The sequence below is a fragment of the Coloeus monedula genome, assembly GCF_965178545.1.
Source record: "Coloeus monedula genome assembly, chromosome: 1".
NCBI lineage: Eukaryota > Metazoa > Chordata > Aves > Passeriformes > Corvidae > Coloeus > Coloeus monedula.
The window spans coordinates 9,429,861-9,445,938 of NC_138781.1; the positions used below are offsets into that span (position 1 = coordinate 9,429,861).

A 16,078-nucleotide genomic window follows, 5' to 3' on the forward strand; every position below is an offset into this window, starting at 1 on the left:
GAAACTGATGCCAAAAATCTTAAAAATTTGTTCTAGAGAAGGCAGTGTTTTATTATAGGGATTATCTTTGTGGAAATATTCAGTATAACCTGAAAGTCAATATAGCCTCAGCATACCGTAGCAGCTTTATTCAGGCTTTTTCTCAGCAGAATGACAAACAGAGGCTTCCCCAGCTGCTCCTTCCTTTCCAGCCCCTTCTCCCACCACATTTCACAAACACGTTGGATAGCATCCTGTAGGATTTTTTCAGATGCAGGTAATGCAGGAAGAATACCTACAAGAGTAATTAAATAATTATTTACTGCAATGAACCAAGTCATTCCTGTGAAACAGTAGTCTGTTAGCACACTAACTATACCTCACAGTGTCAGCTAGCTCCTGCCACATCTACACACCTTCATGACTTATGCTTACTGCAGTATTTAGGCAACTCTAAGGTTTTGCCCAAGTTTTTGGATCAGTAACAATGAAATACTGAGTTTCCCTTAAAAGTAATGTGTCACTGGATAATCAAAGTTATATTCCATTGGGTGAACAGCTAGGAGAAAGAAAACCATTTACATTCCAACTTCTAAATTGTGCAGCTGATTTTTAAGCAAACACTCCCTTAATTTTGTCTCATAAATATGAACTTAAACCAGTACCAACTTTTCTCCTGTGAATTCTGTTTCATAGGCCAGCTGGATTTCAGTCAGATCAAAGAAACAGTCTCTGTAAAATGCTGTGTTCTGTACAGAGAAGTACTCACGATTTAGTATAAAAGCGCATTCTACAAGAGCTTTGTAGTTTACATTTTCATCCACTGCAGGTATGGAAGCAGTAACGACAGCTGCCACTCCTTGGATCACTGCTACAGTTTGTTTCTGAAAGAAAGCAATGTTGAGGAAACACTCCTGCAGTTTATTTTGGACTCAGAAAATAATTCCAACAAGAAATAAACCTTAGCAACAGAGAGCAAAGCTGAATTGTTATTATGCTTCCCCTTTGAAAAAGGAGCATACTGGCACCCAAAACCTACCAAATAAGAGGCAAAAGCATAGATTTTTAAAGTACATCTTTTCAAAAAGTTTGGAAAGAGTTTTCAGCTCCAGCTAGTAGATAAACTCTGTGACTGCACATGTGCATCCATTCCTGCACTAAAATCCTCATCTGCAACAAAGCACCCACTCAAACACACATCCATTTCAGAGCTGAAAAGCCCCTAACTAGCAGGGTCTTGTGCAACTCAGAAATGTTTACATCTGGTGACTTTCCCTCCAAGTGTGTGATTCTACAGGCCTCTGAATGGATGACTGATTTTTCTACAAGCCTCTAGGTTTCTCCAATGATTTCCCCACTGTATTTCTTTTCTGCCTCCAAAATTAAATAACCTTTTCCCCCAGTATTCTCAAGGCCAGAGAAGACAGTATATGAGGGTCTGAGTCAGAAAAACTCGATATATTCTACATTTGTGGAAGGGACAGTCAAATCTAGATTTCAGGATCTTTGTTCAATAAAATGACATCACAAATTAGGTAGTGAATTTCTTATACTGTATGCCAGATACTTCACATCTGCAATATTAACATTCACTTACTGAAATAAAGACATACAAGCAGCCCCTCCAACACCACTGAGCAAACTAACTCACATCTTCCGTAACTAAAATTATCAGCAGATCTAGTCTTTTATAGTACAGACCAATTATAAGTTCAGATTAACCCAAGCATAAATTAAGTCCTTTAAAAAATGGGCAGAAAGGTGATATTTGGAACTGATCTTATTTGATAACTCCTGCATGTTTTCAGCTGTTACCAAAATATTCTATTTTATTTCCCAAAAATCATGAAACATTCATCACCTTTTCATTTTACAAGATTCTTACCGTTTCTGGAGCTATCTCAACTTCCATGTCACCATCACATTTATCATCTCCAGTCCTGTGCCATGTTTCCACAGGGTTCTCCATCAAGCTCTCTCGCAATAGCTGTGTCAGTCTCTGCCATAGCACTTCTTTTTGCTTCCTTGGCAATTCTTGAAGCAGCTCATTCAAGTCAAAATGATCAAATGTATTTTTCTATAAATGGTCAGAAGATACCACATAATTCCACATCAGTGAAGTGGCTTGTATTTCATCATATTTTTTACAATTAATGGGGGCTTTTACATTAGTCATTAACTTACATTCCTCTGCAGTCATAGAGTTAAAATACCTTCTAGAAGTTTTACTTTTTTTAAATAGCATAAGAAATTCCTGCTACTTAACTCTTTATCATGAAGCAAGACTGCTACTTTTAAGACAAAAGTCTTTAGCCCTTGACAGCAGTGAAGACAATTCCATACCCTTAGCTATGAAGCTCAAAACTGTACAGAATTTAAGTCCCTGATCATATCTTTGCTATCTTAAACATCCATTGATGATGGCTGTTGAAAGAAAATCCTTAGGCAAGGACTGGAAATGTAACAGTCAGTACAGCCATAGGGACAGCACTAATCTGGGATATGATCTGCACACACCAGACCTCAGCACACTGCACTGTTTTAAAGCCCCCCATCAAACCCAGCTCCTGAGCATGTTAACCCCACACCTCCTGCTGAAGCCCTGCTAACAGGGAAGCCACCATCAGTTTCCAGTAGAGACTGCACCCCAAGACTGATCTGAATGATTTCCTCAGAAGAACTTGGCTAGAAGAATTTACCTCAGAGACACAGGGAGTCTGTTAGCATCAAAGAAGGGTAGGCAGCCTGCTAGGAAAGGGAATACGCAGAGAGAAGATGAGATAATTTTTGAGATGTAATTTGCAATACTGAAGTGTAGGTTTACTGGATCAAAAGCACTTCAGAGGAAAGAGGGAGAATGTCCACGATCTTGAAATAAATATATTTTTAGTTTGCAGCTACACTGCAAGGCATCGAAAAGAAAAAGTCAAAGAAAAAACCAGAAAAGAATGAAAGAAGCAGCAACAAGTATTAGGAAGTTCCCAGAAGGGTATGAGAAGAAAGATCCTGTTACATATTTATAAGAGAATTTCTATTCTATTCTACAGCTGAAAACAAATACAATAAACCAAAGGCTTCACAGGGAACTCTGCAGCCCTCTGCTTCAAACAAACCCAAAAGACAGGATATTAAGACTGTACTGTTTTGAACAGAAAGAATGAATTCATAATAGGACCAGAGCTTTTGGATCTTTCTTTGGGATGATATGAGATAGAATTATTCCAAAACCTATAAAGGCAAAGGATGACAGTGAATGATAATCATAACTGTGATTCCTATTTTTCTGTCTAAGAAATTACGTCTTTTCTTGAATTGGAATGGGATCTAGTGGAAAAAATTAACAGCACCTGTTGAAGATCTCAATGAACAGCACCACAATATGACATTTTTAAAAGATTATGAAGAAAAAAAATGAAAAGCCCACGAGAAACCTTGAAGGAAAATTAGCAAACCCCTGGAATTTTAGAAGACACAGATGAACCTAAACACTGAGAGGAAGGAAAAGAAAAATTCAAGGGGGAAGTAAGGGGGTGGGGGTGTGTGTAGAAAACAGACACTGAAAGAAACAGCAATGCTAAAACCAGAACTTTCAAAAAAGTTTAAAAGGCAAATTTTAAGGCTAGAGCACCAAATAAGTAGCAAATATAATACAAAAACTAAGGAAAGCAGTGAGGCTTTAATGACAATTTATTTGACCACAGCCTCCTCCAGAAAACCAGTCTAGAATTTTTCAAGGGAGATCCTAAAAGGAGGATCCTCATATTAAGACAAGGTTCACACATCCTCCATCACTGAAGGTTTCAAAAGGAAATTAATAAAATAACTCGAGTCTCTTGGATAGTCTAAAATTCATCTGGATATTCATGTTCCTTTATGCTACAAAGGCATGAAGACAATTTTAACCAGTATACTCATTGTAGCTGGTGACACGGTTTCCAGAGATATTGGCAACAGCTGAAAACTGTTGCACAAGAACTCCTATGCATTGGTGATGAAAAATAAAAGGATGAAAAAACTTTTAATCCAAATAGCCCACGGCAGTTAAAATAAATTATTGAATGCAGATGGCAGAATGAACACAAGCAAATCAACTGAAAAGGAAACACTGCAAGTGAAAACTAAAGTGAATAAATTTTTGTTAAAATGTTTAGATTTAGGTAAAAATGGGAAGGAGACTTTAAGCAGAGGCAATCTGGTAATGAAGTTGTTATCTATAACTACATACAAGAACACAAACGAAAGAAATAGCAAATTTCTTGGGGAAAGATTCAGTGATGTTTGGGAGACAAACTTTCGTAAGCTTATTATACAAAACATGATTGTGGGTTTAATACAGTTGCTACATTAAATCAGTTCATGCCTTTGTGCACCTAGAGGTCAACTGAGGTCAACTTCTTTATCCTGATCCAGGTAACATTAGGAAAATACCCATTAGAAAGCTTAAGAAACTAACTTGACAATACCATTTACAGAGAGCAATCTACCCCTTCTCTAAAGCAGTGACAGAAATAACAATTCAAGTAAAATTAAATGTAGACCAAAGAACAAGTAGACAGGCCAAACTATCAAATGAATGAACACTAGTGAAACACAACTCTGCTATGTTTGTACATCAACTCATATTCATTATATACCAATAAACTTCCTTAAGTTGAAATTAAAAAATACAATACTTCATCAAGTTAGTATTTTATTAGTACTACCACAGTACTAATAATTTATTTTTTTTAAAGTAAGCTGTATGCAGAACAACCAAATGACAAAAAATTAGCTGGTTTATAAATATTCATATTTCAGATTCCACAACATTTTCAGCCTATATTCCTTCAAGTGCCATTTGAACTTATTTTCTACAGCAATTATTCCCACACATCTGCAAGTACCAGACAAATAGTTTCTGTCCCTTTGTCACACTACTGCACCCATAAGAGACTTATGACTCCATAAGTGAGATAGATATATATATACACATTGGCTCACTTACAGCATTCTGAGTGTAATGCAGGAAGTCTTCAATTGACTCTTTAGACACAACTTGCAAAAATGCTTCGTGTTTCATCGTGGAATTGTTTTCCCTAATTTATAGAGAAACCATAACATTAGAGAAGGCACTGTATATCAAAACAAGATCATTTTGGTCTCAGTTGTAGCCATATATCAGCTACATACATAGCATTTATATATATATATATATATATGTTATATATTACATTAGTTATACATGCATTCCACAGCTAAAGAAGTTTTTCCCTCCAACATATTTTACAGTTATCTGAATCAGCATTTAGATTCACAACACCAGTAGGCTACAGGGCTTGATTTCTTTCTAGTTTCTTTTGCAGAATACATTTTTAATGGGTACTTTGATTTTTAAAAAGCACAGTGCATTCTCCAGCACACACCCACTATTTAAGCCGGCCATCATTACCGACAACAGTATTTATTTGCATAAGAAGCACTGAGGGATAGTAAAATCGTGTCTCCTTTTCTCTACTCTCGAGTGAAAACTATGGGAAATGGGCAAGGCCACCAAGGCCATTAGCTCACGTAAACATTCCTCCACCCTAGGTGTCTCCTGACAAGCTTTTCCAGTTGGGAAAGTGACTTACACAGCCTTTCGTGTGTGTGAAGCCACAACACGGAACGGGGCGGGGGCGGCTCTTGGGCCCGTCCCGAGTCACCCGGGGGCTCCCGCCAGGCCCCGGCAGGGCAGGCAGAGGGAAGCCGGACGGGACGCTTACCTTCGGGCTCCCTCAGAGCGGCCGAGCCCTCCTGGATCCGCAGGACGCACTTACAGCACCGCGGCGCCGCCTCAGCGGAGCGGAACGAAGCCGGCAGACTCGCGCGTAGGAGAAGAGCCCGCGGCGCACAGCAGCACCGCCAGAGGAGACACCGACCCCGGGAGCCGCTCGAAAGGGACACCCGGCAACACCTGGGGACAGCCCGGGACACCTGGGGACAGCCCGGGACACCCCAGCCCCGCTCCCAGTCCGTCCCTCACCCGCCACTTTTCGAATCGTCCCGCGGCCGATGTTGAGCGCGCGCCGCGGAACTCCCGTCTCGTCTCGCGAGACCTCGACCACCGCCCCACCCTTTCCCGCGCCCGGCACCGCTGAGGGCGGCGTAGGGGAAAGGCGGCCCCAGAACTCACCGGGAACACGGGACGGTGTTCAAAACTCACAGAATCACAGCGTCAGCAAAGATGGAAAAGGCCTCTAAGATCATCGAGGCCAATCTATGGCCGAACACTACCAGGTCAACTAGACCATGGCACTGAGTGCCACTTCCGGTCTTTGCTGAACACCTTCAGGGACGGTGTGCCTCCATCCCGTCCCTGGGCAGCCCATTCCAATCCCCCTTTCTGTGAAGAAACTCCTCCTGATGTTCGACCTGAACCGCTTCTGGCGCGTGCTGTTGTCCTGTCGCTGGCTACGCGGGAGAAGAGCCCGACTCCCACCTGGCTAAACCCTCCTTTCAGGGACCTGTAGAGAGCGATGAAGCCCCTCTTGAGCCTCTTCCAGGCTGAGCCCCGCCGCTTCCTCAGCCGCTTGTAGGATTTGTGCCCCAGCCCCATCGCTGAGCAGCGCCTGTGCCCGCAGCGCCCGGCCCGACCCCGGCAGCGCCCCGCGGGCGGAGGGGCTGCGCTGCTCCCGGGAGCTTCGGCCGCGCTGAAAGGCTCCTTCCTCCGCTGCCTGCACTAACACAGGCTGGCTGGAGACACGGCTGGTCCCGGAGGAGCATCCCATCAGTTACCCAGAGACAGCTGCCAGGGTTCAAACCCACCCCCCCCTCACTGTTCCCTTTCTGTACCTACCTCAAAAGTGTCAGTGCTTCCAAACGGGGGTTAAGCCATGCTCAGTTAAATTCATGTTCACGCTTAACAACACAGTATTCCTTCTTCCATGGATCTCTGGTAATGTCGACATTTACAAAAACATCACCCATTTGATTACACTGGTGGCTTTTTTCTCCAATAGTGTTATTGTTGCTATTGCTGACCTCTCTGCCTTTACTCACAGTCCTGGTGAACAACATAAGTGTTTTGCACTCTTCATCCAAAGCAATCAAGAGTTAAACAGCCTACGTGCCAGAATGTATAGGAGACTGTGTAAGCCAGATGATATTTAGACTTTGATAACGAAGGATTTTTTTAATATATCAGGAAGTTATGTCTTCTGTTTCTTCTTTGCAGTGTTTGGAATTAGTTAGATCTTGAATTCTGTGATACTCCCCATTCCATTTGTTTGAGCTCTTCTGCAAATCAAAACCAGTCAAAGTGTCTTGTTAAGGGCTTAATTTGTATTTTTCCATTTGGCATTTTCAGTAGCATAATATTTCTCTGTTGGCTGTTCAGAAGAGAGAGGTGCATGACTGAAATAATTTGCTTTCAGTCTGTAGAAGCAGTACAGCATGTGCTGCTTTACCGTGCAAACAAACAGAAAACCAACTGCGATGTCTATGAAAGTTCTCACAACTGGACTTTTCAGGATCGTAATTTAAAAAAAAAAAGACATAATTCAGATTTTATTTAGTATTAAATGTAAAAATTCACTCCTTTTAAAAGTAGCACTTACCTCTTCTGCTGTTTTAATTTTTAACATAGAGTCTTTGTTAATCACCCTGCCTTTCACTGATTTAGATCGTATTAAAAATTAAGGTTTTTCACATTCTCTGCCACATTTATTTGAGATAAGAATCCAGCTTGTTTCAGATCCTGTGGACCTGACTTTATTTCCCAGTTAGGTTTTCAGCTAAGTGCGAGGAGCCTGTGAAACAGTTTGCTTGGAATAAGTCACATCAGCATACCTGTAGAATTGTAAAAGCAAATAAAAATGTGCAACACTTGACATTTATACATTGTACTAATGTCTGCCTATATTGAAAAATTTCTGCATATATTAAAAATCTTTGTCATTTTGGATCCAAACTGATGACTTATCATGACTCTCATAGACTGAATATTTCATTAATACCTTGATTAGTCTTCTAATTAGATGCTACAGTAATCACCTGGTTACTGTTTATTTCATTGGGCACGCATCCATTTAGCAAACAAACTAAAACGTATTTTAGCTTTTAATTTCTGTTGCATAGCAACCACAGAATTATTTTTTTCATAGTATTGAAACTAGAAGTTGACACAGATAACAACAGGCTGAATAACACCAAGTGATTCATTTCAGGGGACCACATAGAGAAACCAGAGAGGCAGAATAATGTTTTCTAGGTTTTTTCAAGAGCTGTGCATGAACTGCAAGCTAGTAATAAACCTGCAATTCTATTTTCAGTTTCTCTAATCTTCTCTCTTTCAAGAGTACCAAATTACATGCCTCTCTTTGACATATCTGTTCATCTGTTCAAAAATAATCTATACCCTGTGATAATAATCTCATATTTATTATCATTTTCCTGTCAAGTTAAGTTAAGGCAAAAATGAAAAATGGGCCTTTCGCACATGGTTGCTGAGCAACAGCAAATAAAGATTTGCTTTTGTGCTACTGCTTCATGAACCAGTCTTTATTCTTGTTGGTGGCCTGCACTAGAGATCTCAGTTACAAATGGCTCACACCAGAATGTCCTTGTTTGGGCTAGAGCAAGCATTCCATTTTAACCTATAAGGGTCAACAATATAAATAGAAAATAAACAAGTAGTTCCCTGAATGCCAGACACTTTCTTAACAATATTTTCTTATATTTACAATGTTATTTTCTAGATAATAATTTCTTATGAGGTTATTGTACACATTATCTACTACCATGTTAGAGTTGTAACTCCTATTTCTTTTTCTTCGAATATGTAATAAAATTTGTTATAGTTAATACAGTATGAACAAAATCTGCTCATCCTCTGAGGCAGGCTATTAATAATTTACATGCATGCATTTCCCTTGATTTTTTTTTTTTTTTTTTTGATCTTCACATACTTTGATAAATAATCCGAACAGCATGGGAGAGAGATGAAGTTTCACACTATTCCACTTCTCCAGATCTCCCCTTGCCTGAAGGTAATCCTGCCAATCATGCCATCCTTTATTCAGAGGCAACTGTCACTTCTCAATGCTGGTGTGATTAGACCGTGAAAAGGCTTATTTCCCTTAAATTATTAATATTAACATGAATCAATTTTAGAGTTTAAGAGATTAAGTAAAAAAAAAAAAATCACTACAGAAGAGAAAAAAATTATCCTTGTTAACTCGTGCAAAAATAAGGAAATAAAATGCGCAGAGGGAATGCAAAAGCTGTTCGGGAGAGCCACTCCCTGGAGCCGCTGCCGACGGTACCGAAGTCCTGAACTGCCGCCCCGCGGGAGCTCCCCGCTACTGCCGGGGACTGCAGGGATCCACACCCAGCTCGCTTTAAGCTGTGAAAACACAGTAACTTTATTTTCTTTGCTTTGTTATGATGCTTTATGACACAAACTTAGTTATTACAGCATGAAGTCGATCACAGGGCTGGAGCATCTCTCCTATGGAGACAGCCTGAGAGAGCTGGGTGTGTTCAGCCTGGAGAACAGAAGGCTCTGGAGAAACTTTTAGAGTACCTTTCAGTGCCTAATGGGCTACAAGTGAGGAGAGGGAATTTTTGTAAGAGCATGGAGAGACAGGACAAGAAGGAATGGCTTTAAACTGACAGAGGGCAGGTTTAGATTAAATATTGGGAAGAAATTCTTTATTGCAAGGGTGGTGAGGCACTGGCACAGGTTGTCCAGAGAAGCTGTGGGTGCTCCATCCCTGGAAGTATTCAAGGCCAGGTTGGCTGGGGCTTTGAGCAACCTGGTCTAGTGCAAAGGTGTCCCTACCCATGGCAGGGGGATTGGAAATAGATGATATTTAGGGTCTCTTCCAACCCAGACCATTCTATGGTCCTATAATTATTATTTGCTGTATTATTATGCTCTTACTGTTACCACTTGTTCCTTATAAGCAGTGTTACAAATCACTGTAATTTTGCTCTGCTCACTATAAGTAGCATGAATATGGAAAGATTTCTGAAATGTTACAAGATGCTCACAAAAAGAAATTACAATAACAATATTTGCATAGCTGAATCCATCCCACTGTAAAAAAAAAAGTGTAATTTTTCATTATAGCTACAGCAAAATTCTTCTAGTATAAAGTCATTGTCATCTTTCAGAATATTATGTATCATTGAGTGAATTTATAATACTAGTTTGTCAGTTAATTTGTTTCAGATATAAAACACTCCAATTACAAATGCCATGTCTATATTACTTTAACCCTATTAAATTGCAGTCTGATATTTACTGCTCTTTTAAGTGTCCTGTTGATGCCTGAGGTTTTAACTTTTATATTTTTTAAATCCTGTACTGCTTAGTGTGTAACTCTGAAGTTTCTTGTAGCCTGTTAATTTCTGCTCTCTTGTGCTAGGTAGACATAACAAAGCTTCTCTGGACCTGCTCTTCAAGGACACCCAGACTGTCCTAGGCCAAAAGTATAAACCAAAAGCCTTTGAGAGGGGGAAAAACTGAGGGGAATTACATCATTAAACTGAAGCTTTAATTGGAGAATTAACCCTGATATGCAAATGAACCAAACCTATAAAAGTGTGAAGAACTCGTGAGCTGTCGTCCATCTCGGGATCCATCTTGGCAATGGCCTCTGGCCCTCAGGGGGTACCTTTGAAGGCCTTTCCAATAAATACCTGCCTTATTCCCTTACTCCTGTCTAGTCTCTGTTTCTAGGAGGCCTCTCAAGGCATCAGTTCTTTGGCACCACCAGAAGGGACAACAAGGCTTCCAAAAATTCTCCGGGACTCAGAAAGATCCAGCTCAGCTTCCCCTGCCTCTGCTGGCACCTGGGGGGGGGGGGGCAGTTGCTACAGTCCAGGAGGCAGAGGAGCTCCAAGAGCCCAGAAAACTCTCCAGATCCAGCACAGAGGCACGTGAGTAACTGAATAAAGGTGGTATTCTGCTGGCACATGTGTTGGGTGTTAAGAGATCTCTTACAGCTTGTTTAGGGACTCGGAAGAGTCCGGGGGGCTTTCATTTGGTGTTTCCTCTTTTTGTTAGCTTGGCAGCTTGTGAGAGCTTGTCAGGGAACTCGTGTGAAAGTCCCAGGGAATTTAATTTTCCCTCTCTTGGTTTGTTGCTAGCTTGTGTCCAGCCACCACACTTGGCGAGCCAGTCACATGGTGCAGTGGCTTGGAGGCTTGGAGGCTTGGAATTAATTCCAGCCACAGTTTAAATCCTTGGGTTGTGGGTTTGAATCCTATGTCCCCTAGTTTCTGTTTTTGCTTTATAGAGTGTTTTAGAGCTCATTGCTTTATTTTTTGTGAATTCTCTGTTTATAAGCATAAAACCTAAGGCATCACTGTGTCCTTGCAGCTCTCATTTTATTTTTTAAGAGAAAGATTGCTTCTAAGGCACAAAACCACTGTTATTATTAATTTTACAAGTGCTCTTAAAGGTTTCATTGTGATAGACATGCATCATTTAGATATGACACCATCTCTGTTCCATCTGTCTAGTACAAAACATGAAAATACTGTATAAATATCAGAATGAACATGATTTGCTCATCTGAATTAGTTTATACATATATAAACACAACAAACTGCTTTACGTTGCTTGGACATTGTATCAGCATTTACTCGTCTCACACCAGTGTTGGCTTTGTCAGCAAGGGTGTTCCCCATGTCCTTGATCCAGGCCAGGAGTCTAACCAAAGCCCATTGGGGTTTTTTACAGGCTGCTCGTCCTGCTTCCTCCACGCAAAACTGACAGTCGTGTAGTATCAGCCTGGGGGTATATGTGGAGTCAGGCACCTGTGGGGGCTTATATATCCACTAAGTTTAGACATACTTGTCCTTTATTCCTGTTTTGGCATCAGTTGTATTATCACAAGGCCTATGTTTTAGCAAACTTTCTGATCATGGCCTTAAACAAAGGAAAATTGATCCTTAAGTTTTTTTTTCTAGGAGAATTTGATCTGTCCCCCCTTTACCTTTGTGTTTATTGTGCATAATGGGTTTCATTGTTAGGTATCCTGAGTTTCTAGCCACATGCTTGAAGCAACAGTAAATACTTAAAGCATAGTGATGTTTCAAATGTGCTGATCAAGGCCCTTTTCCATGTCCTAAACTGTAATTTCACTTCACCTGCTTCTGATTAATTTCAACTTTTTGCACTTAATCTCATAAAAGTTGTGTCTGCAGCTCAAGGGAGTTCTAGAATCAGAGCTAATTTGGTATCTAAGGCATGAAACACCTATGGTGAATTGCTGATAGAGGCATGCTAAATTTCTGGTGAACTGAGAACCTTTATCTTCCAGAAGTTTCATGTTTTCTCACTTCATGGACCATTTTTTAAATTCCCTTTGCCTCATGACTAAATACCTCTACAAAACCATTCTGGCAAATTGAATCCCCCATTATGAAACTCAATTCTTTTAGGCTGTCCGGTGCCTCAGAGGAAAGGGGGACAGCAGAGCACAGTGAGGACCACACCTGTTGTTCACTGCTTTTAAGCCAGTGTGACTTTGAGGCTCCACTCCCAAACATGCCTCTCATCCAGACAAGTTCCTTATTGCACAAGATAGGGTCTGCACCACCATCTAGTGGAATGCAACAGTACCTTCAGGAATAAACACTGGGCACTAATGACTATACATGGAAAAACTAACATCTCATTGTGAGAGACAAGATAAGCAAAACAAAAATGTTTTTATTAAAAAAATTAGAAATTAAGCATTTTTTACAACTCAGATAATCTGAGCTTGAAAAAACATATTAAATAAAAAAATATGGCCTAGAACAAGGTTGCTAAAACTCTGAAGATTGTTATCTCTTTTCAGAAGGTTCACCTTAGTATTTTAAACTTCTGATTCCAACTTACTTTACATGCAAATTAACAATTTACCAAATAAAACAAAGAACCAGCATTGCTACCAATACCATTCATGAGTCATGAACATCCATTTCCATCTTTCATTTTCCATTTCCAACCCACTTTTACCCTTTATTTCACTGTCATCCCCTGGATAAATGACAGGTCTAAAGACAATCCAAGTCCTTTATTTGGAGGCTGCTGTCGATTCATCAAATGTATCCAGTGGGACTCTGAGCTGAAAGTTACAACAGAGCACCCATTCCCTGACTATCACAGTTACTTGAGCTCAGAGAATTTCCTGATTCATGCAAAACCAGATAAACTTTCCTCTAAGTTGTAGGTGGAAAACATTGCAACACAGTAACTTCAGATTAACTCAAGAGACAGTAACAACAATCATACAAAATATGGCAGGGATTTCAGCCTATCAGTTGAAGTATTTCTCCCATGGGAAGTCTGTGAAACTGTCTTGCAAAATATTCTGTATTAAATTATTAATCATTGTGACATGCTTAGTAAGCTCCAGTTGTCAGGCTCTCAGAGTTTGTAGAATAACACACTAGCTTGCAAATTCAACTAGAATAAAAGAATAAAAAAACTTATTTGAAATTTCATGCTGGAAACAACCTCTGTTAAATGTAGGCACCATTTTTGGTTTTAGGGATCTTGTCCCAGTTATCAAGTAGAATTACTAACCTTCATTCAGTACTTAGACAATTACCATTTTACATTGGCATTATCTACATTACAACTCAACTTCTATGCACAGATTAATGTAGTTTTAATTCCTATCAAATCTTTGTATCCTGACTTGCAAAGCTTGCAGCTCCCAGCTGTGTGACTCCTTTTTTCTGCCCAGCTGGAGTTGCTACGTGCCCGTCCCTGAGAGCTTGGGCTTAGGAAGCAAAATACCCAGGAAAACCTATAGCACAGGCCAGGAGTGCACATAGCTCCAGCATATTTACTGTGCTTACCTTAAATGTTTAAAAAATATATATTTGAGAGGCACAGAATTGAGGCTGGAAGGGACCTCACCAGGTCTAGTACAACACCCTGCAGAAAGGAGCTACTCCGCTTAGATAATTAATAAATAAAATTGATCATCAATTAGATCCTTACCGCACAGCTGATGAGTGAATTCACAGGACACAGCTGGGTGCAGGAATATCACAGTTTTCTTACTTTCATGGAGGCTGAGGTGCTTCATGCCCAGCTCTGAGGGTTGGGTTACCAAGTCCTGGCAGGAATGGCCCACGTATCCTCCAGGCCACAAATCCCCCAGGCTGGAACCAGCCCTACCACTGCCTGGGTGGGAAAGGTTGGAATCTTGCCTAGCTTTGGGCTGTCCTTGAACATGTGTCTATATGGATCTTAAAGGGAAGAATGATCACTATTAGGACTTAATTCCCTTGCTATAAAGTTTACAGCTACTGAGGACTCAAAGATTAACATTAAAGACAGGTTGGCTTCACTTTGGTGGTGCCAGAGGAAACAGAGATGCAGGAGCCTGCTCAAATTGGATTATTCCACTGTAGATGACTGGCAAGCAATATTCCCTGCAGACAGTGAGAACAGAGAGTATCACCTCTATCACATGAATACAGATTAGAGAACTTTCCTCCCAGAGCTGCCATCTACGCTGGCTGCTAAATTTACTGCATAACACTGAATGAAATACAAGTGGATTTTTGCATTTCTCATAAAACATATTTCAGAAGGTGCCTGAGAATTTTGTTGAAAGCCTGACTGCCTTAGAAATCAGTAGGAAAGCATACAACAGTTGGACACTTTACGATACACAAAACCACCATTTGGGATTAAATACCCTGACTGCTTCTGCAACCAGCTACAAGCACAAATGGGTCCGGCACCATCTGCAGTTTTGGTTCTTTCTACCAAAGGTACCATCCAACATTCAGAGTTTGGAGGAGAATATAAACAATTAAATTGATTAAAAGAGGTACTTAATAGGAAACAAATTCTGTATTCAGATCTTAGCTGAGAAAATACTGAAAATAGCAACATTGATAACTTTATTGGAAAACCCTGCTCCTAGATGGAAACTGGATAAACTAAAAGCCCAAAACCAGTTTAAACAGTAGAGGAAGTACTAAGAAGAATCCTAGGCTGGGGTGAGCCCATCAAATTAATACCAAAGCCATCTGCAGGAGTGCCTTGCAGAGTTATTTCTGCTCTCTAGTAAGATCTGTGAATACACAGGCAGTGCAGATCCCAGTACCACCTATCTTGCAGGGCTGAATGGAGGGTTTGACTTTGATCCAAGTCAGGAATATGCTGACACCTGATCAGTCCTGGTACTGCCAGGCAGTGTACAATCCAGAACCACCTTGCCATGAGGGAGCTGTGGAGACGGCCATGCTTTTACTTGGCTTTAGCTGCCTTCCCGTTGATTAGAAGAAGCCTTTTATTCTGCTAAAAAAGGGATGTATCTCCTCTAAGAAAAACAAAACCAAACCAAAACAGAACTTTATTTTGTAGTTAGTAACATTAAAAATTATCCAGTGGGGCCCATGCTAAATGGGATAGTGACTGGGTGATGAATTTTTGCAGCTTTTATTTATGGCTGATGAAAACTGACTGGATATTATGAATTCAGTCAAGTTGTAGCTATTTATGGGAAGAGGTATGATAATTAATTATAGAATTATAACTAATTATAAATTAATGTTTATTGCAAAGAGCATACTTTCTATGGCAATTTTTCTGGAATGGATAGAGGATACAACACCCCTTTTCTTATTTATGCAGTACATAATTATATTTTCCATCAATATCTGCCTTACCAAGCACATGAAAGAATAGGAAAGAATGCCACAGGCAGAAATCTGCTGATTCTAAATCTAAGGCAATCAAATACATTTCTAAGTCCTTTTGAAAGCATAGTTAATGACAACTGGTTAGTAAGTACTAGAATGATGACAATTTGTTCAATTGATCAATTTAAGAGAAAAAAAAATTAGACACTGAACAAAGGACCCACTAATTCTTGTGTGCGAATCTATTCCAGAAGAAGCACAGAAATCAAGTATCCTCCACTTCTCAGTCCGCTTTCTCTCATGTAAGACCCAAAAATCTGCCGACAGACCTTACCTCAAGGCTCCCGAGGTTACAGGAGTCTGTAGAGAGGACTGTTTTAAAAATTCACTTCATTGTATTACCAGTTAGAACAGGGATATGCAAAAGAGAGGAGAAGGGCGGCTGTGTAGAGGGAAGCAACACACCGACTTCCAT

General features: G+C 40.3%; 1 protein-coding gene across 1 annotated transcript in view; it reads right to left on the minus strand.

Moving 5' to 3' along the window:
- The window catches only part of NCAPG2 (non-SMC condensin II complex subunit G2), a 42,793-nt gene extending 36,853 nt beyond the window's left edge, over positions 1 to 5,940 (minus strand). The window contains exons 1-5 of the mRNA XM_082285755.1: positions 5,721 to 5,940; positions 4,964 to 5,054; positions 1,865 to 2,056; positions 749 to 863; positions 117 to 274 (exon numbers count right to left, since the gene is read on the minus strand). Of these exons, the coding sequence (XP_082141881.1) occupies positions 117 to 274; positions 749 to 863; positions 1,865 to 2,056; positions 4,964 to 5,038 (540 nt within the window). The 5' untranslated portion in view covers positions 5,039 to 5,054; positions 5,721 to 5,940. The remainder of the gene's footprint in view (positions 1 to 116; positions 275 to 748; positions 864 to 1,864; positions 2,057 to 4,963; positions 5,055 to 5,720) is intronic.
- Between the last annotated feature and the right edge of the window lie 10,138 nt (positions 5,941 to 16,078).